The sequence below is a fragment of the Pelodiscus sinensis genome, chromosome 2 (genome assembly GCF_049634645.1).
Source record: "Pelodiscus sinensis isolate JC-2024 chromosome 2, ASM4963464v1, whole genome shotgun sequence".
NCBI lineage: Eukaryota > Metazoa > Chordata > Testudines > Trionychidae > Pelodiscus > Pelodiscus sinensis.
The window spans coordinates 226,164,108-226,187,758 of NC_134712.1; the positions used below are offsets into that span (position 1 = coordinate 226,164,108).

At 43.8% G+C, this 23,651-nt stretch overlaps 1 protein-coding gene across 2 annotated transcripts in view; it reads right to left on the minus strand.

The window, feature by feature from the left end:
* The window catches only part of MASTL (microtubule associated serine/threonine kinase like), a 28,248-nt gene extending 9,739 nt beyond the window's left edge, over positions 1-18,509 (minus strand). For both annotated transcript variants that reach the window (XM_006115264.4, XM_075922552.1), the window contains exons 1-9: positions 18,339-18,509; positions 16,135-16,272; positions 13,484-13,623; positions 12,611-12,699; positions 9,208-9,314; positions 8,728-8,872; positions 6,271-6,431; positions 3,349-4,596; positions 1,448-1,586 (exon numbers count right to left, since the gene is read on the minus strand). In XM_006115264.4, the coding sequence (XP_006115326.2) occupies positions 1,448-1,586; positions 3,349-4,596; positions 6,271-6,431; positions 8,728-8,872; positions 9,208-9,314; positions 12,611-12,699; positions 13,484-13,623; positions 16,135-16,272; positions 18,339-18,509 (2,338 nt within the window). The remainder of the gene's footprint in view (positions 1-1,447; positions 1,587-3,348; positions 4,597-6,270; positions 6,432-8,727; positions 8,873-9,207; positions 9,315-12,610; positions 12,700-13,483; positions 13,624-16,134; positions 16,273-18,338) is intronic.
* Positions 18,510-23,651: the final 5,142 nt, after the last annotated feature.

The window sequence follows — 23,651 nt, forward strand, 5'->3', positions numbered from 1 at the left end:
GCACGCTCTTATATAGACAGTAATCCTTGAGGATAGTTCATGGGATGTTACTGAAAGCCCCTTAATTCATTCTGCATTTGCAACGAAGAGTTGTGTTGATTTTCAAAATGGCTTCATTCTTTCAGCATAAAAAGCTTGTACTGGCTGACCTTCAAGGAGTGAAGCATTCGCTCCTGGTTGCTGGAGCGTGGATTAGGAAAGAAAACTGGAAGTAGTATGTCCTTATTTGCGTGGAATTGTGAATCCACCATTGGGAGAAAGATCAAGTGGAGCCGCAACTGTACCTTGAACTTATAGAAGACAGAATATGGAGGCTCAGAAGTCAGGGCCTTAAGTTTAGAAACTCTTGACTGAAGTTATAGCTACCAGGACTACTATTTTCCAGGAAAGGCAAGGAGTGAGCATGTTGCTAGGGTCTTGAAGGGTCAGCAGTAGGCTGAAATCTCATATGGGGATCGGCTGTGTTCCTTGAGGGTGCAATCTTATCCAGTCCTTTGAGGTACTAGCTGACCATGGAGTTAGCAAAAATTGATTCTACTTGGGTTCAGCCAGCCAAAGCTGAGATGGCGGTCAGATGTACCTTTACTCACTATGCCCATAGCCCCTATTGTTTCAGGTGCAGTAAATAGTCCAGGATAAAAGGAATCCATAACTGCAAAGGTGGAGTGTCCTTTTGTAATAACCAGAGAGAACTTCTTCCACTTAGCAAAATAAATGGCTCTAGGTCAGTGGTGGGCAAACTTGTCATAAGCTGCTGGCAGGCCACCAGACAGGCTGTTTACCTTGCATCCACAGATATGGCCTCCCACAGCTCCAATTAACTACTTCACCAGCCCTTCATGCTGCAGAATTGTGCCTCTGCATACCTCTTGGGGGAGGGGCATAATGGGCCTCTGCCCGCATCCACAAGTGCCACCCTCACAATCCCATGGCTGGTTTCTTTCTGGCAGCCTCCAGCTATGGTACTTCTGGGACTGGCATGGCTGGGGCTGCAGCAGGCTGCCTGATCGCCCCACTTGGCGTGGGACATTTTTCTCCGGCCCCAACTTGCAGGGTGACAGTGGGCCAGAGGAAAATGTTTGGGGCGTATTTTGCCCAGATCTGTTTTATTTGATTTAAATTAAATGAAAGCCACTTTCCATCGTCCCTCTAATTCTGGCCTAGATTTTGAAAATAACCAAATACCTAATTAAAAATGAATAATAAAGTACCAGGTTTTCAAAGGTATTTAGGCATGTAAAGATACATATAAGCATATGCCTAGGTATATTTTCAAGAGCTCCTGGAACTTAACTACCTTTTAAATCAATGGGAGTTAGACATTTTTGAAAATCCCACTAAAAATTATCTGGATCTTTAAGCACCTAAATATCTTTACAAATCTGGTCTCCCCACTGACTACAAAATGTGTTTTAAACATCCTTTCATTTATAAAAAGCATTCTTACCATGAGGCTTTGTTAATAATAACTCAGGTGCCAGGTAGTCTGGGGTTCCTAAAATGCGTTCACCTTCCACAGGGACAGCTCCTCTTCTTACACTCTTTGGAGTTCTATATGGTGTGTCAGCGTTTTCCTGATTAGGTGTCTAATGCCAAAAAATAAAGAAAAGATTTCAAATACAAATGTCATACAGAGAGCCTATTTATTTCTCCTCCCAAGTAATGGGGATGACTGCAATCAATTAATATTTAAGTAAGTCATATGATTCAAAGACACATCTTACAACTTGTATATTAATAGTATTTTATTTCCAACTTCCAAAACATGTGCTTATTGCCTAATCTTCAAACAACAAACTGCAGTCAGAACTGCAACAGATTCTGCATTTTTTTGCTGAATGAATCTTTATTACTTCAAAGTATAAAAATGAGTGATTCCCAATCCTTCTTCATAAATGAGAATTCTTCCTGAATAGCTGCCATACAAAGCAATTTTTTTTTTTAAGTAGTGTCAGTCTTCTGACAGATTGACATTAGGAGGAGTCATTTTAATAGCCATCTGAAAGGTAATTATACAGGGGATTATCTAGATAGCCTCATCTTTTAGAGGCTGCACTCAATAACCAGGCTAAGGGGGATGTATATACACATGTTTTCAATCTGAAATTGTAACACTCATCTAAAAAGAATTGGCATTATGGGATTCCATAGCTATTGTATCCCAGATTTACTCTGTTTATATGGCTTTTGTTATTTTGAAGTTGTCCACCTTGTTGACAGCCTGGGACCTGAAAGTCAAGCTGGGTTCTTTCTGAGCTGCATATTCATGTGATCTTGAAGATAATCCAATTTTTTTTCAAAGCTATACTGGCACTTAGAGACGACAGAATACAATCTTACTTTTTTCCTCTAAAACAAGTAGATGCTATTGAATATACACAAGATAGGTTACAGAGTAGGTTACAGAGTGGCTTTTCAGAATAGAGACTCCTATAAGTTCCAACTATGTAACCATCACTTGATTAACTATCTTTGGTGCAATAATCCAAAGTACACTATGCCATACTATCATATTAGCAATAGAACCTGCCCACAGAAAGACATATAGGTCCCATTTTAATATTAGGTTGACTTCACAAGATTCAGATTTACTATATAAATTTTATACCTCAACATATATCCTCAAATTTTATATTAAAAAAAAAGTCTGGTGGCTCTTAATACATTTAAAAAGCACACGCGCAGTGTGTGTGGGGGGGGGGGACACGACCAGGCGCAAACCGGGACAGCGTATTTCCAGGTCTCCCTCGCTGCTCTTCAGCCTTTTAAATGTATTAAGAGCCCAGTGACTATTCATACATTTAGAAGACAGAGCTGCAGCAGGGTTAGCCCTAACCCCGCTGTGGCTCTGCAGTTCCTCCCCACCCTTATTAACTAATTGACTAGTCAATGGAAATTCCATCAACTGCTTGATTGGCTTATTAAACGCCATTTGACACCCCAAAGCAGAACAGCAACTGCCAAACACACAGCAAAATTTATACACTGCACTAGGAAAAGAAGGGTCAAGAAAGAAATGCAAGGTAGCAAAAAATCTAAAGACTCCCACAACAAGTAGCCCAAAGGAAATGTCTCACTGCTCCAACAGTGTGTACTGAGACAAAATTAAAGGACTACATCCCTTTTTAAGTGTCCTCATGTAATTCTGAGCAAAGGATCTTCAGGGAGTATTGCTATGCTCTTGTTGAAAACCAATAACTTAGGCAATGTACATATATCCATTCAGATTTTGACCCTTTGAAAAGCTACCTCTGCTTGTCTTTGTCTGACTGTTTCATACTATATCATCAGATTGAATCAATGACCATGTGTACATGCTAGTTACCTCTACAATACTTGGAGACATACCTGATAAATCTTGTAAGATCTTCCCTTTTGTGCAGGGGTAAGAGCCATGGGATAAGAGCCACTACATGCAGGAGAGAGATCCATTACCTCCAAAGAAGCCATGCTAATTCTTGATGGCTCAGATGCATTGGACACATTAATTGGACTATTATAACTTCGAAAAGCTACAACATTTTTTTTAAGGAGGTTCAAGGTTTTCATCATCTCTTCTGAGGGAGAAGAGATTTTGTCAGTATGAGTTTCAACCAAACATTTCAGGATGTTATCCTGTTCGTGGCACAAATGCTTGCTGTCCTGAACAATATTCTCTTCCCCACCTCTTGGTGAGGCATCTTGGCAACAGGGCGATGTTACTGACATGTCCTCAGTTTTTGATTCCTCAAAGGAAAGTTCTTTAATACTTTTATCCAGATCTGAAAGCTGGTTTTCTAAATGGCTCTCTGTAGCAGAAATCTCAGGGAAGGATAACTCAGAGTCTGCACTCAAAATTCCAAGAGGTTTTTCATCATCAATGCATAAGAAACTAGAGTTAATATATTCCTTTTTACAGTCTTTTTCACAATCTGCAGTTAGCTCATGCATAAGATTCTTAGCTATTATCGGAGTGGCTGACTTTTCAGATGTTTGCTGCCTAGAGATGGATTCTTTAGCTTTTTCTTCATTTTTATGGGTCTCCTGTAGACCTTCACCAGAAAGCATTAAACACTGGATTTCTGTTGTTAAACCTGTGTTTTGGTTTGCCTGATATTCTAAGATTGGACAGCCACGTTTATAGTCTGCATTGGTTTTTTTTACATAGTTAAGTTCTTGAAATGGACTGGTATCAACTAGTTCAAAGCTCCTTTTTACACCTGGCTTTTTAAGAAAGTCTTCCTCTTTTATGCATTTGGCAGGATCAACCAACCATGAACATGACTGCTGACAACTGGAAGATTTTCCTGTCTTATTAGCTATATCAGTTTTACCCACAAGTTTTGCTTCCCAAGCTTTATTATCAGAAAGACATTTTCTGACTAGATCTTTCACATCTGATGCAGTTACAGGAGTGTCCCCTAGATCAAAATTCTCAATTTTTCCATCATGTCTGGAGCCACAGTCATTGCTACCAATGGGAGAGATGGCAAACTCAAGTTCCTTTTTCTTTAAGACTGTTGTGTCTTTTGCATTCAGTAATTGTGTATTAGAAAGCTTTTCTGACGCATTATTACTTGCTGTGCCTGTTCCAGAACACAATGTATCTTCAGTTTCCTGGAAACAAGCAAATTATTTTTTTTAATACAAAGAATTATAAAATTACAACGTTACAGAAATATGCCCCTTCTTGACCTAGCTTAAAAATACTTTATTTCCATCTCAATGGAAAACTGCAGTTTAACATGAAATATTTATCATGACATCAGATCACAAAAAGTCACTACAAATACATTCTAAAAATAAGTAGCTGAAAAAAAAATCAAACCGGAATCAGTCATTGTGACAGTCTGATTTTGTTTCAAACACACGAAACTTGCTCACTATGATGGCCATCCATGGCCCCAGAACTGCTAGTCTCAGATTACAAAACTGATATATAGTTGCCAAATTTCTAATCACATAAAACCAAACAACTTTGCCCTGCCTCTTCCCAATCCCCCCTCCGAGGACCCACTCCCTGCTCACTCCATTCCTCCCCAATCACTCACTCTTCCCCACCCTCGCTCCGGTTGGGGCAAAGGCTAGGGTGCAGGAAAGGGTGAGGGCTCTAGCTGGGGGTATGGGTTCTGGGGTGGGCCAGAAAAGAGACCAGGATGTTGGAGGGGGCTTTGGGCTAGAGCAAGGCAGCAGGCTCTGGGGTGGATTTGGAATGCAGGAGTGGTTTCCAAGTTGGTAAGTAAAGCCAAAGGGTTTGGCATATGGGAGGGAGATATAGCCAAGACTGGTATTCAGGGGAGAGCACGGGATCCAGGAGGAGGTTCTGAGGTAGGAGAGGGAGCTGTGGTGCGGGAGGGAATGTAGGCTTCATGCAGTGCTTACCTTGGAGTGGGAAGCTCAAATGGTGACATGTCCCTCGGTTCATAGGCATAGGAGCACCCAGGTGGCTCTGTGTGATCGGTGCTGTCTCTGTCTGCATGAGCCACTCCTGTAGTGCCCATTGGCGGCAGTCTGACCTAATTATTCCCAACCAATGGGAGCTGCACAGCAGGCACCCAAGGCAGGGACAGCATGCGGAGCCCCACCTGCCATCCCTCTACCTTGGCACCTGAGGGACATATTGCTGCTTCTGGGAGCTACATGGAGCCAAGTAGGGAGCCTGCCAGCCCTGCTAACCAGACTTTTTAAACAGCCTAGTCTGTGGTACTGACTGGAGCCACCAGTTGAAAACCAGACACTTGTCAGCTAGGGATGTTAAAATATGTTTATTTAGATAAATATGTAACCACTGAAAATTTCTGATACAGATACAGCAGTGCAGCAAGGGGAGGAACACACCATCTCGGTGTGTGCACCAGCTCCCACCTGCCCCCCCATGCTGCTGCTTCTAGTGCTATATCAGAAGCACCAGCATGGGGTGAGAGGGCTCACCTGCATGTAACCGTGAAGGTTAAGCTTGGGCCTCAGCTCACTGATTAACCACGTACACATTTACACTTCCACATCCTTACTGTCAACACTAAGCAAGAACCAGGTTACGGTGTCCATTCAGAAAGCTCTCTTCCATTTCCATTCCTGCAGGCCAATAGGGAGGTGGGAATTTAATTTCTCTTCCCATTGTATTTAATGGGATGAGCATTTGGCTGAAAAACAGAAGGGACAGAGCTACTCCTACTCAAAGTGCACCTAGCCCATCTACCCAACTGTGCCTTGGGAGTAACTGAGGCGTGGACAAGTTGGGAGCAAAAAAGTGCAATGCAAATTATCTGGGAGAAATAAAGTAGTCCTGACCTGTACATCTTTCTCCCACCTGGGACTGCTACAGCATTCCGATTCCATACTGGACATGTGTGTACGTGAATGGCTACTTGCACTGGAGGTACCAAACCTCTTCCTAGTTTGAAGAAGAGTTGGAGTTAAACTTCTGACTGGCATCCCAGCAACATCAAGACCTGTGAAAGGAAAAATAATGATAGTTCAAATTATGACTGAAATATGTAGTGTACATTAGCTAGCTTCATACCAAATCTAAGCAAATACTCTGAAGTTAATCTTTCATAATTTATGTGGCCTAGGAATTGTTTTCATCACCTTTCCTGCACAATAAATTTATCATTTATAAAAAGGTATGATTTACCAAGTGAATCAAAACTAGCACAGCAGTGATTATATTTTGCATTTTAGCTTAGAAATATCAAGACACCAAAGTAAGACCACTTAAATATTAAGACACTCAGAGAAACACTAACATAGTTGCACATCAAATCTGATGCATAAGATTTTTTGATTAATGTTTCTTGATTTAAATAGGCCAGTTGGCTTTACTAGCTTGTACATTCAGATTAAAAATGTGGAATTAGTGATCCAGTGGGAAGAACACTTCAGTTGGAGTCAGCACTGAACAAACACTCCAGATCTAGAGCAGCTGACAGAGGTAAATCACTGTGTGAGAGTCCCCTCCCCCACATCCCCGCAGATCTGACCCCTCCTCCATACAACCTAGATTCCTCCACCCTGAAACCTCCCCTCCCCCAAACCTCTCCTGCTAGTGGGGATGCTCTGGTCAGTGACTCCTACTTTGCGCTGGGCTCAAATGCTAGTTCTGGTTGTGCCAGAAAACAGCTGTGGCTGGGTCGGATCCACCTCAAGAAACCTCCCCTGGCTCCACCTCCCCATCTGAGCGTCCGCTCCCATCACTCCTTCGCCACAGGGGGGGGGAGCACCTTGTACACCCATATCTCCTGCCAAGTCTCACCCCCCCATCTCCACCCCCAAAAAACCATCCCACAAGCCTCTCGCACCAAACCCTGTTCTTCTAAGCTTCTCTCCTGCATCCAGCCCTACCCCCCTGCATTTAGGCCATGTTCCCTCTAAGGCAGGCCTGCACAACATATTTGGTATGTGTCAGACAAGGAAAGCAAGACACTGAGAAATACAGCAACTGAAATCTGCAGAAGATACAAGTTCTGAACATCTCTGTTTATGAGATAACATCTGACTTTGAAAATGTTGACCTCTATCTCTCCATCTGTAACACAGTGGCCCAATGGCTAGTGCATGGGATTGTGGCTTAGGAGAGCTGGGTTCTACTCCTGGATGTGGCACTGACCTTAGATGAGTCACTGGTTTATACCTCACTTTCCGTATCTATAAAACAGTGGTGATTGTGCTCTCCTTTGTAAAGTATTGTGTGATCTACTGAGGAAAAGTACAGTACGAGAGCTAGGCAAATGCTATATTTACTTCTTGCTTCTGATGCGGTAAAATAATTTATCTACAACATATTTGTTAGCAACTGGTGGGTATGGTGGCACACATCCAAACAAGCGCACATAACCTCTATATTGGTGCACAAGACAAAACTCACTCTGCTCACAGATGGAAAAATCTTAGAGGGAACAATGATTTAGACCCCTACTCCTGCACCCAGACCATCTCCTGCTCAAGTTCTCTGCACTGAACCCTCCACCCTATGCACCTGTACCACCCCAATGATTCCCCCATACCAATGAACTGCAACCAGGTTCAACTTCCTTGAATCCCACACACCCAGACTCTTCCTGCCAAGCCCCTTCACCCCACACACAGATTCCCCGCTGCTGAGTCTCAACCACCTTCACTTGGACCCCCCGCCCTGTAGCAGAGCCCATTGCCCCATAACCCATAGCCCCCCCAACAAGCCCCTGTGCATCTAGATCCCCTCCCCCACATCCAGATCCCCTCCAATAAGCTGTCCTCACTCAGCTGTCCACACAAAACCCTCTCTGCCCACACCTGGATCACCCCCCTTCACCTATATCCTGCCCAAAGCCAGTGTGCTTGTAGAGGGGTAGGGCTCTGGGATGGGTCCCACCCTTGCATTTTTGTCAGGATCTGGTGCAGCCACACCACAGAGCGTGTGTCTGAGGGCTCTGGGGGGAGAAAGGAAAGACGGCTTACAGTGTGATCTTTCATTTCTGTTTGCCCAGTGGCCTGGGACCCCCACTGCCATGCTTTGCATTTAACAAATAACATTTGCAGAATCTTAAAATGTTGTGCACAGATGTTTTATTTATTTATTTGGCCCAGAATTCCCTCAGGAGTAACTAGTCCTAGAGAACATCCTGTGAAAGGTATTGTCTTTTGGAAAAGATGTAAGCTTCATGACTGGACCCACTTAAGCACTTGATTAAGTTTTAAAAAAACCTCACAAACTAATGGTGTTGCTTATTATATGACTTTTTATACTTACATATTTTCAGTACTTACATGATTTCAATAGTTTATTTGAAATAGGGGTATAATCCTTTTGGCCAACAGACATGGGGGAAACCAATCCTTGAGAAAGTTGCAAAGCATCAGCAGACACTGGACTTAAATTAGGTCCTTGTATTTTCCCACCGATTGGAGTATACTATCAAAATGATAGAAACTTTCTTAAACAAATGAATTAAAGTTTGTATATAATGTCTGAAGCTAAAAATGTAGTCTTAAATTTACTCAAAGTTAAATTATAATTGAATTCAGCTGAAATCAAAAAACAAATCTGGCAATTCTCTTATCTGAAGTAAGGTCAAAAGTAGTTTCTGGAACACTCAAGTCAAAGGTATGCGTAGTCCAGTCATAAGATATGCTATTGACTGTGCTCAACTGAGACAGGGCAAAGCCTGATTACTCCAATTTAAGTTCTTCTCATTACCTTAAAAGCAAGCAGTTTGAAGAACACTAACAAATAACTAGATTACTTACAAAACCCAGAGAGCTGATGAGAGACAACACTTGTCCTGGAGTGCGTGAATAATCTTGTTTAGGCTTGGCCATTGATGGCGTAGTAAGGATATCCATCATATTTATCTCTAAAATATGGAAATTAACATCGTGTGTAAAGTTTTTATTTGATTAATTGATACATGAAAAAGTTCCGTCATTAACAGTATTTAAATTCAGTAAACAAAATCTTAGCCATGTGAACCAAATTAAAGGACATTATTCTTAATTCTATATTTTACACAAGCTATTTCTTTATATTATTCATCGCATTTAAGATTTTTCAAAGTCCAATTTTATTTCACAATTTTGACTATTTTTTGCATTTCATCACCATAAAAACCCACTGAAGGCAGTTTCATTTTCAGGTTTTCAAAACCATACTGCTTCGGTCCAGAACTGAGGGAAAGGTTCAGAAAGAACTTTGTACTGATTTTTTTAAAATGATGAAATTAGAGACTTAAGGAATTTTGGGGTAAGTTGATACAGAGTGTATTTTCTGGGGCATACTTAGTGCTGCTCTCTAATTATTGTTTAGAACTAAGAAGTACAGTGACAGACAAAACTGCCATTGTAATTTTCATATAGAGAGACAGACCTATTTTTGGACTGGAGGGGAAGATAGCTAAAGGAATCACACTGGCATGTGCACCATACATTTTTAATAATATTTTCCAACTGCCCTTACAAAGTGTCCATATATAAAAGAGAATGCTACAGAAAGTTTATTTTTTTTAAGAAAAGGGAGTCTGGAAAGTAAATTAGGGATTTCCATATTAAAAGAATATTATGGTTATGTAGTTAACATATAAATTGTAAAATGCCAAAATTAAGCTTGCAAATAGCACCTAGACACCACATCTTCTATGTATGCTTAGCTATCATCATTAGTCACATACTGTTTCACAAACAAGTATACGTGCTTTCCCTACAACCTTAGATACGCATAGCTATTAAACATTTTTTCATTTCTGTAGATTTGTTTGCAGTACTGCAATTATACTAGTTCCAGGACACAAGACTCAAAGGCGAGTTCTGTGGAGCTCAAAAGCTAGTCTCCTTCACCAACAGACAGTGCAATAAAAGATATTACCATATCGATCTTGTCTCCCTATTTTTACTGCAATAACAGTCCTGTAATGTATAATTTTAACAGATTGTCCTCTCAGTGCTCTTCTCGCTAAATCACATTTTAATCAGTCAGCATTCATTCTCATCTATTAGTCAGCATGTTCTCTTTTCGGAGAGTGGTAGATTATGCAATTCAAGGAAAGAGGCTATTAACTATTAAGTTAATTAACTATCAATATAATAAAAAGCCTCATTTCTTAAGTAAAATTAGCTACTAAGAGAGATAATCTGCATGTACCAGCAAACTTATACTATAGGTTGAACCTCGCTAGTCCTGCACCCTCAGGACCTAACTGGTTCCGAATTACAGAATTTTCCACACCACGGGAGGCCAATATTGTCTAGCAACATTACCAACATTTCCACTGCTTACTGGGCTACTAGAGGACATTTAGGGGTAAATTAGAGCTAAATAATAGCACAGAACACTAAGAGCTAGGACTAGTGGCTGTAAACAAGCTTGATGGGACCGTGGGAAAGTTGGCCACCTCCATGAAAAGTAGACATCCAGCTAACTAAAATCATTCTAGACAGATGATTCTGGACCAGTGAGTTCTGGACTAGATAGGTTCAACTTGTATTATGCTAGTTTGCATACTAAATATAACATGTTGTGTAATACTTCCAAACACACAACTGATTTAAATATTGTGAAATAGTACCACAGGGTTACTCAACTTTGGAAGCCCTAGGGGCCACAATGACACTCACAGCACATGCCGAGGGCTGCAACTTAAGTGAGGTTGCATATACATGCAAATATATAGCAAATAGCTTCTTTCACACTGACGGGCATGAATACAAAATTTAAAGCAAAATTACACAACACGCAGGCTCCATTTAAGCCAGTTTTGCTGATATTAATAAAACGCAATATTTACCTGATTTCCACCCACATGACAGCACATTTAATAAGCAACGACAGTCCAGGAATTTAATAATTAACACACATATCAACAGAAGACCATTATCATAACTACTTTTTTGTTTTGGCTCCCTCCTGTGGGCTGCATGTAGCCCACGGGCCACATGTTGAGTAGCCCTGTAGTACAGGATCATGTACTACAGGATAATTATAATACATTATATTAGGAGGGGAAACACAAAAGACCTTGTGTAGAACTTGATAGGGGTGCAAGTATAGTCTGAAAGTGCCAGTTTTCCATACAACCTTAACAGTCTCAATTTTTGTGTAATATAATTATTAGAAAGAATATACTTCCACAGATGTGCATGATGTTTTAGACGGTCCCTCTTCTAAAAACTTAGAATTTACATAAACGCTAAAGCTTTTATAAAAGCAAGTAACATCAGTCAAAGAACTGCACCAGGCATGTGTGGTACCAGTACAATAGAGCCTCAGAGTTATGAGCAGCTTGGGAATGGAGCTTACTTTTAACTCTGAAGTGTTTGCAACTCCAAAACATTGTAGCTGTTGTTTTAACATTGAATACACGGGTAGCAGGTTCATGAAGCAGGGGAAGGCACTTCCTTCCCAAACTGCCAGCCTGGCCCCACCCATACTCTGCCCCCAGAATGCTGCCTCCGAACGTCCTTTCTCCTTGTGCTCCTGGACCGGGGAGGCTGGGGTTGTATGCTACCTGCCCTCCTCATGCTCCCTGTAATGTGAGGGGTGGGGTCTAGGCAGAAGGGGCTGCACTAGAGGCAAGGTTAGAGGCTTGCCTCTCCCAGCCCTACCTTCACCCCCAGCCCATGATTGACTTAATACAGATATGAAACATCGCTATGCACAAGGCTCGACGATCGTGGCAAAAGCCACTCGCCAGCCCCACACTGCGCATGCGCAAGACCCGCACTGCGCATGCGCAAGACCGCCAGTGAACAGGACAACCGGCTGAAATCTACTCGCCATGGGCAAGGAGATAAGCGTATTTGTCATGCCCTGGCTATGCAAAAGAAAAATGCTGCTTTCCTTTTTAAAAAATAGTTCATCTTTAACACAGTACTGTAATGAATTTGCTTTTTTAAAAATCTCTGCTGCTGCCTAATTGCATACTTCTTGTTCCAAATGAGGTGTGTGGTTGACACACTAATGTTCATAACTCTGAGGTTCTACTATACTGATTACGGATTAGAAATACTGATTAGTTATATTTGTAGAATGCCTGGCTCAGGGGACCCTGTTTTTGATTGGGGACACTGCACTGCAGTGGAATCTAAAAATATCAAGAATATTAAAACATGATATGCAGAAGCTAGTGATGAACCACAGGTTCATTGATTCAAATCTCACCTCTGTTCAGAGTAACTCTGGAAAGACCGAAGTCTGTCAATTTAATATGACCCTGATTAGATATTAGCATGTTGTCTGGTTTCAGGTCCCTGCAGATATAAAGACAGTGAAATAAGATTGAAGAATAGACAATTTAGCATAAGAAAGAACGGAAGAAAAAGCATTATGTAGAAATATTACTCCAACAACAGCAGAGGCATTTATAACTCTCCATGATCGATATTAGGGCCTCTTTCCTATTAGAAAACCTTTTTTAAAGTTCAGATTCTAGAGATATGTCAGAAATTAAATGTGGCTAGCATTAAAGTGCAAAGAACACCATGTAGCCTGAAATATATGCCAGAAGATTGCTGTGTCTCAATTTTAATCTCTTTGGCAGCATCTCAAACTGTGCCACGGAGGACTACCAAATTATTAGTACTTACTAATATTTGACATTAAGCATTACTAGCTATTGGCTATTTCAAAATGTATTCCTTGAATAAACTGAAGAGACTATTTCAACCTCTTACTCCAACATCATCACAGGGAAAAAAGTGGACTCCCTCCCTTTTTCTCCCAAATCCTCCCACTGACTTGGAGCATTCATGGGGACTGGAGACAGGCAGAGTAGCTCAGATCCTTCTTTTATTCCCTTGGAGAGATGAATAAAAAAAGACTGAAAGTTCCTTCTCCCTTCAAAAACTAGGAAAGGGACAGAAATTCACCAATATACATTCAGGGACTGATGATGTGAGAGCCTGATTCCACAAGAATTACATGGCGAGTAGACTGCATTATTTGTCAAGCCCTGCTCATACCATAAAATGAGCTTTAACAGACATTTAACAATGTATTGGTTTGCAACCATAAAACTACATATTAGATTTTTACCTGTGGATTATCCCATGCCTGTGAAGGTAATCAAGAGCCAATGCTGCTTCAGAAATATACTTCACTGCCATTTCTTCATCAAAATAGCCATATATGTGGAGAAGAGATTTGACATCTCCACCAATAAGATATTCCATCACCTGCCATTGAAAAAGACTTAATTTTTAAAATGAAATGCTATTTTTAGATGTGATATTTAAGATTACACAATTATTACCTACCCCTTTTTCTTTTCAATAGAGGATTATTTCACATGGGTAAAAGTAGCTAAAAAGCATTTTTCTTGTAGCTAAACTTATTTCCCAGACAAGTCATTGAAGCTATGCTGAATTATATTGTTTTCTGTTTAGAAGAAATACCCCAAATGACACAGCCATCAAAATATCTGATGCACAGAGAAGCTTTTTATTGCTTCTTTTTGTAAACTCATCAGCTTTTCAATAAGTTTGGTTGATAACAAATAATATTTCCCATCACAGGAAATATAATTTCATTAAGCAAAATCAGTGTCAGTCCAGAGTAATCACCCAAGTCTCACAAAATATGTCTTATCAAAAATAAAATACATTAACGATTGATTTTTGTAAGTATAGCTATATGATACAAAATCCAGGGCCAGATTTTTCAGAGATAAGTAATTCCCAAAATTATGTATGTGACTAGAGTAATTGTGCATTCAAGAGACTGGAGAGACTAATTATGAACATGCTTAAAACCCCAAATGTAAAAATTGAGCTCTGTTTTTCCTTGACATAATTGGGGCAATAACAAATGGTCTATCATCCCTGCATTAAACTTATTTTAAAAGGTTAACTTTTTAAATTGTAATTTATTTGGGCTGGCCAGATCAATATTAATGCTATTTCAGTTTCTAAAGACCAATACATCTTGATTAAATGTAATGCAAAATTATATGCTATATTCCAGATATTAAGAGAATAGCACATTTCACAAAAGCAAGATTTCACAAATCTACTCGCCAAAAGTAAGTAGGAAGCTTTTTGCATCAACAAAGTGTCTTCCTCATCACTTCTGGCAGAATCTAGGCCTATATTTAGGGCTCATTTTTACCATCATAGGATTTTAAAAATAGTAAATTTCATTATTTTGGATATTTAAATCTGAAATGTCATGGTCTTGTAATTGTAGGAGTCCTGACCCAAAAAGGAGTTGTGGGATAATGGTGTTACAAAATTAACAAGGTTATTTTAGAGGGGTTGAGGCTTGTGGTGCTGCTACCCTTACTTCTGTGCTGCTGATGGTGGAAGTGCTGCTTTTAGAGCACTGGGCAGCTGGAAAGCAGTAGATGCTGGCCATGAGCCCAGCTGTGAAGGCAGAGCCACCACGAGCAGTAGCACAGAAGTAAGGATGACATAGTATGGTATATTAACCTCCTTATTTCTGCCCTGCTATCAGAAGCCTTCACTCTCCAGCTGCCCAGCTCTGAAGGGCATGGTGTAGTCTTGCCAACCTTTCTTCTGTGCTGCTGCTAGCAAAGCACTGCCTTTAGAGCTGGGCGCCTGGCCTGCAGCTGCTTGTCTCCAGCCACCTACTTCTGAATGCAGCATAGAAGTAAAGCTAGCAATACCATGATTCTCCTGCAACTCCCTTTTTGGTCAGGACTCCCAATTTGAGAAATGCTAGTCTTCTGCATAAAAGCTGTATAATATATGGTAAAAAGCATATGGAAGACCAGACTTCACGATCTGTGATGTGTTTTTCATGGCCATGAATTTGGTAAAGTCCTCCCGACATGCCTGTCAAAATATAAGAAGCCTGTGCTAATCCTAATTTTACCCTTTAATCATCCCATTCCTACCTCAATTATCTCTGCACTTTAAGTACAAGCACCAAGGCTGTGTCTACACTGGGACACTTATTCCGGAAAATCAGCCGCTTTTCTGGAATAAGCTGCGAGCTGTCTACACTGGCCCTTGAATTTCCGGAAAAGCAACGATGCTCTACTGTACAAAATCAGCCGTTATTCGGGAAAAACTATTCTGCTCCCGCTCGGGCATAAGTCCTTATTCTGGAACACTGTTCCGGAAAAGGGCCAGTGTAGACAGCCCAGTAGTCTTTTCTGGAAAAAAGCACCGATCGCAAAAATGACGCTCGGGGCTCTTTTCCGGAAAAGCGCATCTACATTGGCCATGGATGCTTTTCCGGAAAATGGGCTTTTCCGGAAAAGCAGCCTGCCAATGTAGACGCTCCTTTTCCAGAAATACTTATAACGAAAACTATCCTGTTTTAAGCATTTCCGGAAATTCATGCCAGTGTAGAGACAGCCCAAGAGTATATATTTTAATGTTCGTGATCTACAGTCTCTCTGATCCCACAATCTTAAATATATGGCTCATTTTTATTTTTGACCCAGAATTGAGCTAGACATTCTTGACCAAAGTTAGCTACCTGGAAGGATTCTGCTGTTAGAAAGGAGAGGCTAAAAGGAGTCAGGGAGACAGAAGATATTAATTCCACATAACTACTCTAATTGAGACCTCACATTGGATGAGAAATTAAATGAAATTACCCAAATACCCAATCCTTGTTATTGCATGATCATATTTTCATACATTACAATTCTTCTAACGAACGTCATTCTCCACTGTGTTTTCAAAGTCCTCTTAAAGCATTGCAAATCATTTACTCACCAAGTAGACATTGTTCGCTGACTGAAGTGAGTAGTATAAATGTACAATGAAAGGACTTTTGCTGAGAGCCAATGCGTCTCTCTCTGCCTGGACCTGGTGAACCATGTTTTTATTTATAAGGTCAGCTTTTTTGACCACCTGCAAAACAATTAATGAAGAAATAAATTCACAGTAATAATACAAGTGTTGAGAAGGACAGTCAGTTTCCTAGATACTTTCCTTTAGTCAAGTCACTCAGTTCCCTGTCTCAATGACATTTTTACTTTCTGCTCTTGTATTGTGGGGCTATGGTTTAGGATGGGAGGCAGGTGGGAGTCGATACATGCATGAAGCCAACTTTCCTCTTGAAAGCTAGCTTTATGCGTGTACATCAGCTCACGTGGAGCTGCCTGCCCTCCCCCCATGCTGCTGCCTCTCTGGGGGGTAGGGGCAGGTGGGAGCCGATATGTGTGGGGAGCATGTGCCCATCCATGAGGGTTAACCAATGAGCCCAGACTCATCAGGTGGCCATGTACTTGAGTACATACTCAGATCCCTAGTGCAGACATAGCCATGGCTCGTCGAACCATGGCGAGCCCTGCTTGCCAGCTGCACTGTCCGGCGATCGCCAGAACCCGGCTCTTCCGGGTTACAATCTACTTGCCACGGGCGAGTAGATTGTATTATTTGTCGAGCCCTGGAAATAGCCATATTAAGTCAATATAGTGGGCAATTTACATCAGTGGGAGACTCTTATAGAATTAGGTACACAAAAACTGCCCTTAACTTCTAACTCTAGTGCAGATCAGTCTTGGGCCACACAGATGAAAGGCGGGCAGGCAGAGACAATCAAAGTACCAGACACAGCCTGCGTTGAGAATATTGCAGGGCACAACAGGGAGTAGCAAGGCCAGATAATGTACAGCTGCAATAGGGATGTAAATCACTGGTTGAGTTGAGAGGCCAAACACACAGCATGAAGAAGCTGGGCCCAACTGATCTCTGGGGCCAGGTGTTCTGCTTCAGGCCCTCCAGATTAAGACACACATTGCAAGGCTGATTTACTCCTCCTTCCCCGGCCCCCTCCAGCTCTGCCCAGCTATTCCTAGCAAGAAGGGGGAAGAGCCTCCATAAACCTGCCTTGCCTAAGGCTAATTTAGGCTAGAGCTGCCAATGGTCTAATCCAGTGTTTCTTAAACTATGTTCCACGGAATACTGGTGTTCTGTGAACAACTCACAAGTGTGCTGCAACCATTTGGAAAAATAATTCAAAGTTTTACAATAAATAACCATGTTATGATAATAGTAATGGAAAATACTGAAACAATTTTATTTCTACAGCTCAGCAAGGTTGGCTAACATTATGTCCCCCCTCGTCTCTAATCTTCTTCTCCTATCTATACGGCAGCATAGAAAACAACAATGAAGTGCCACACTTATTTTTTGAAGAACATTTTCATAGGTGTTCCGCATAAAAAATATTCTAGTTTGGTGTTCCATGGTCTCAAAAAGTTTAAGAAACACTGGTCTGATCTCATAGAGATCAAGGACCCTTGCCCTGCCTCTTTCCCACCCCTTCTCCGAGGCTCAGCACCCCACTCACTCCATGCCCCCTCTCTGTGATGCTCACTCTCCCTCTCCTTCGCTCATTTTCATCAAGATGGAGCAGGGAGTTGGGATGGAGGAGTGGGTGTGTGCTCTGGGCTGGGAGATGCGGGTGTTGGAGGGGCTATAGACTCTAGGAAGGAGTTGGGTGGGGGCTTGGGCTGGGGTATGCAAGGAGATAAGGGGGCAGCACTTACCTTAGGCAGCTCCCAATAGCAACCAGCATATCCTTCTGGCAGCAGCTCCCGGGGCGGGGAGGCGGGGTGCGCAGCTATCTGCAAGCCACTGTCCCCCCCCCCCCCCTCAACGGTCACAGTTCCCAGACGTTGGGGAGACGGGCAGTCAGCACGCGGGGCGGGGCACCCCCCGCAGGGACGCAGTGAGCGGGAAGTGTCTTAGCCCTGCTGCACTGCCGGTCAGTGCCTCAAACCCCTCCCGCGGCTGGGAGAAGCCGCTTGGGGGAGACAGGGCTTGGTTATGGGCGAGTCCCCGCGAAACGGGGAGGGCTGGCAGCCGAGCGCTGGGGGCCTGCTGAGCCCGTCGCGCTCCGGGTGTGGCTGCGGGAGGAGCGCAGCGACACCCCCAGCCCAGCGGGCCGGGCCCAGCCCCGCCACTCTCACCTTGACGGCGTAGAGCTTCCCCCCCTTGCGGCCCAGATAGACCTTCCCGAAGGCGCCGCGGCTGATGGGCTTCACGATGGCGAAGTCTTCGATGGAGGGCGGCTGGGGCACCGCGATGCGCTTCACGCGCGCAGCGCCCCCCTCCTCAGCCGCGGGTTCCACCGTCCCCATCGCGCGGCTCTGCCAGAGAAGCTGTGCCCCGCGACAATTCAAAGCTAAGCCCCGCCCCGCCTGTGGGTGACGTCACTGCCAACTGACCGTAGAAGGCAGGGTCGAATGGGACTTCCCGAGAGAGCTGTAAGCGTCAGGGGGCGGAAACCAGCATGTGCGCATGCGTCATGCTTACTCTCGCGGCAAGCAGCCTACACAAAGACAATCAAACGAAGCTGTCTCTGAAACCACCGATCGCAGCATCATCTCTATCTTTAAACGCAAGTCTTCCTACTCTGTAATACCTCCGTGCAGCTGATCCCAGGGAAACCGCTCCCAGCACGACTGCTTCTACTATGTAATGTAACCAATAGCTCACACCCTGTTGCAACTACTTCTAGTGCAGTGGTCTCCAGCCTTTCAAAGCAGGAGATCACTTTTTGAATTTAAGCTGGGGTAGCGGAGTTAGTCTGTACGGAATAAACTTAAAAACCAACAAATGGTCTGGTAGCACTTTATAGATTAACAAAACATATAGATGGCATCGTCTACATGCTTTGTTAGTTTATAAAGAGCTACCAGAGCATTTGTTGGTTTTGAATTTGTCAATCCAGGATTTACTTCAAACCCAAATACTCCTGCCCCACCCCTTCACGGAGACCCCACCCTCCTCATTCAGTGAAGATGGGGTACGTGGGAGGCGGGCAGTGTGACAACAGTGCCCCCATAATTCTATCTCCCACATCCTGCACAACAAGCAGGAGGCTCCTAGGGGGCAGCCCTGGGCAGGAGCAGCATGGCAGTCAGGTGAGGAGCAGTTGAAGAACTGCCAATTGAGAGCCAGTCAAGATCACCTGTCAGAGGCTCCAAGATCTACCAGTAGATCCTGATCATCTGGTTGGTGGCCACTGTTCTAGTGTAATTGACATGCTGAAGGCCCTTCCTTTTCAGTTTTTGCTGAAAGAATCCCAGGTTTTGCACATGCTGCAGTTTTTGCTGATTTCAACCAGAATTTTGGATCTTTCAGTACATGACAGTAGTATCAGAGGGTAGCCGTGTCAGTCTGAATCTGCATGAACAACAAGGAAACCTGTGGCACCTTATAGACTAACAGATTTCTTGGATGAAGTGGGTCTTTGCCCATGAAAGCTTATGTTCCAATAAATCTCTTAGTCTATAAGGTGCCACAGGACTTCTCATTGTTTATACATGAGCATAGTGATTCCAAAAAATTCATCTTAGGTACATTTTTATGTTAATAAATTAGGTGTAAATGTGAGATGGTTTGCCAAAGTTAGGCAATGTAATAGAACAGTGGTCCCCAATACAGTGCCCGCGGGCGCCATGGCGCCTGCGGGGGCATTCGTGTGCGCCCGCCAAGTGCTCGGGGCTGGCCTGGCCCTGGACACGTGGCGCACGCATGGTGCCGGAGCCGGCCCTGGGAGCATGGCGCACGGTGAGCGCCGGCCCTGAAGCGCTGCGAATCGGCCGCCCGCGCTCTGGGCACGCGGCGCTTGGAGGAGGCGCCGGCCCCGGGCGCGCGGCACTTGGGGGGAGCTCCGGCACTGGGCGCGTGGCGCTTGGAGGGGGGGAGCGCCAGCTGCGGGCGCGTGGCGCTTGGAGGGGGGGGCACCGGCCCCGGGTGCGTGGTGCTTGGGGGGGGGCGCCGGCCACGGGCACGCGGCGCTTGGAGGGGGAGGCGCCGGCCCCGGGCGTGCGGTGCTTGGAGGGGGCCCGGCCCCGGGCACGTGACGCTTGGGGGGGGGCGCCGGCCCCGGGTGCGCGGTGCTTGGGGAGGGGGGCCCTGGCCCCGGGTGCGTGGCGCTTGGAGGTGGCCCCGCCCCCGGGCGCTGATATGGGGGAGCCCCGCCCCCAGGCGCGCCGCTATGGGGGGCCCCAGCCCGTGGCGCCCGGCAACCTCCAAACATTGGGGACCACTGTAATAGAAGATACATAAGTGTGTATGGCTGCGTCTAGACTGGCATGATTTTGCAGAAATACTTTTAATGGAAAAGTTTTTCCGTTAAAATTATTTCCGCAAAAGTGTGTCTAGATTGGCACGGATGCTTTTGCACAAAAAGTGCTTTTGTGCAAAAGCATCCGTGCCAATCTAGACGCGATTTTGCGCAAGAAAGCCCCGATCGCCATTTTAGCCATCGGGGCTTTTTTGCACAAAACAGTTCTTCCCTGTCTACACTGGCCCTCTTGCGCAAGAGGGATTTTTCTCGAGCGGGAGCGTGAAAGTATTTGCGCAAGAAGCACTGATTTTGTACATTACAAAGTCAGTGCTCTTGTGCAAATTCAAGCAGCCAGTGTAGACAGCTGGCAAGTTTTTGCGCAAAAGCACTTGCCAGTCTAGACGCACCCTATATGTGTGAGTATTGTTAAACAAGGTGGCTGTGGGAATATTTTTATTGGACCAACTTTCAAGCTTACCGTTAATGCACAGTTCACAAAATAAAGCAAAACAATAAATTGCTTTTGCTTTCAATTCTCTGATTTTTTTCTATCTTCCCAAGGGGTAAAAGGAATTTAAATTTCTTAAGGTACTGTCCTATCGCAAAAACTTAAAAAACAAATAGTCTAGTAGTACACCTTAAAGACTAACAAAACATGAAGATGGTATCATGAGCTTTTGTGGGCACAACCCACTTCTACAGATAACCGGGAACTTTCTTCAGATGTCCTATGCTCATGGTCACCAACCAGTCGATTGCGAGGCATTCGGGACCCCCCCCCCATTTCCTCCCACCCCCAAGAAGCAGCCCCCATTCACAATGGAGGTAGCACCGGCTTCCTGCAGTGTGGGGGTTAAGTCCTGCAGCTGCGCACAGGGGCTGTGTCTACACTGGCACGATCTTGCGCAAAAGCAGCTGCTCTTGCACAAAAACTTGTTGCCTGTCTACACTGACGTTCTAATGTATGAAATCAGGGCTTCTTGCGCAAGAACTCTGACAGGAATAAGTCCTTTTCATAGAATCATAGAATAATAGGACTGGAAGGGACCTCAAGAGGTCATCGAGTCCAGCCCCCCGCCCTCAAGGCAGGATCAAGCTCTGTCTACACCATCCCTGACAGATGTCTATCTAACCTGTTCTTAAATATCTCCAGAGAGGGAGATTCCACCACCTCCCTTGGCAATTTATTCCAATATTTGACCACCCTGACAGTTAGGAATTTTTTCCTAATGTCCAATCTAAACCTCCCCTGCTGCACTTTAAGCCCATTACTCCTTGTCCTGTCCTCAGAAACCAAGAGGAACAAATTTTCGCCTTCCTCCTTGTGACACCCTTTTAGATATTTGAAAACCGCTATCATGTCCCCCCTTAATCTTCTTTTTTCCAAACTAAACAAGCCCAGTTCATGAAGCCTGGCTTCATAGGTCATGTTCTCTAAACCTTTAATCATTCTTGTCGCTCTTCTCTGTACCCTTTCCAATTTCTCCACATCTTTCTTGAAATGTGGCGCCCAGAACTGGACACAGTACTCCAGCTGAGGCCTAACTAGTGCAGAGTAGAGCGGCAGAATGACTTCACGAGTTTTGCTTACAACACACCTGTTGATACAACCTAGAATCGTATTTGCTTTTTTTGCAACAGCATCACACTGTTGACTCATATTCAACTTGTGGTCCACTATGACCCCTAGATCCCTTTCCGCCATGCTCCTTCCTAGACAGTCGCTTCCCATCTTGTATGTATGGAACTGATTGTTCCTTCCTAAGTGGAGCACTTTGCATTTCTCTTTATTAAACCTCATCCTGTTTTCCTCTGACCATTTCTCTAACTTGCTAAGGTCATTTTGAATTATGTCCCTATCCTCCAAAGAAGTTGCAACCCCACCCAGTTTGGTGTCATCTGCAAACTTAATAAGCGTACTCTCTATCCCAATATCTACATCATTGATGAAGATATTGAACAGTACGGGTCCCAAAATAGACCCTTGAGGAACTCCACTTGCTATCCCTTTCCAGCAGGATTTAGAACCGTTAACAACAACTCTCTGACTACGGTTATCCAGCCAATTATGCACCCACCTTATCGTGGCCCTATCTAAGTTCTATTTGCCTAGTTTATCAATAAGAATATCATGCGAGACCGTATCAAATGCCTTACTAAAGTCTAGGTATATGACATCCACCGCTTCTCCCTTTTGCGCAACTGTTCTTGTGCAACAGGCCAGTGTAGACAGGCAACATGAACTTTTTGGGCAAGAAAGCCCTATGGTTAAAATGGCCATCACAGCTTTCTTGCACAAGAGAGCATCTACACTGGCATGGATGTTCTTGCACAAAAGCACATCTCTTGCGCAAAAGCACATGCCAGTGTAGACGCTCTCTTCTGAAAGAGTTTTTGCAGAACTCTTCCGCAAAAGAGTTTTTGCGCAAGATCACTCCAGTGTAGACATAGCCAGGGGGTAGGGAGTAGGAGTCCCGGGACTGCGCCAGCTCCAACTACTCAAGAAGTGCACGGATTTCGTGGGGAGCAGAGGAGCAGGGCACACGCTGTTATGCTTAAACGAAGCACACGAGATCTTTTATGGGGGAAAAGGCAGTACGCCGCATTTATTGAGAATACAACAGCTGCATATGCTTTTCAATCACACACACACACGACATCATGCATACACAGTTATGCCAGATGAATTCATAGTTACCAGTCCAGAATCTGTGTCAATCTAGTGGCCAGCTAGATCGAACATAGGGGGGAGCAGGGCCTTGTCGGTTGATCGAGCCGATACTCCTCTCAAGACAGTGGAAGATGACTCCAAGTTCCATAGCAAAGCACCCTGCTTTTTATAATCTGTTTCTCTTGTCGAAATCCATGGATTCCGCTCTGTTAGCTTATGACTGGAACATTATCTTTTTTATGTCAGTGTTCCCAAACATCTCTCGAAGGCTCATCCTGTAATCAATTGTCCTTCCCGGGTGCTTGCTTCACTTTAAGGTCATCAATCTGCCAATTATCCAATCTTCTTGTGAGTAGGGAGTACACATCGATGGTTATAGATGGCTCCTCTGCAGTCAGGTTGTCTCGTCCTTTGGCCTTGCCCATGCTCACTCACCCCCCTTCATCGGCCATCTGGTTCTAAAGCCATATAACTTTGCATCTTATCTCGACACATTCACACTCCTTTCACACACAAGAACTTTCGAGGTTACAG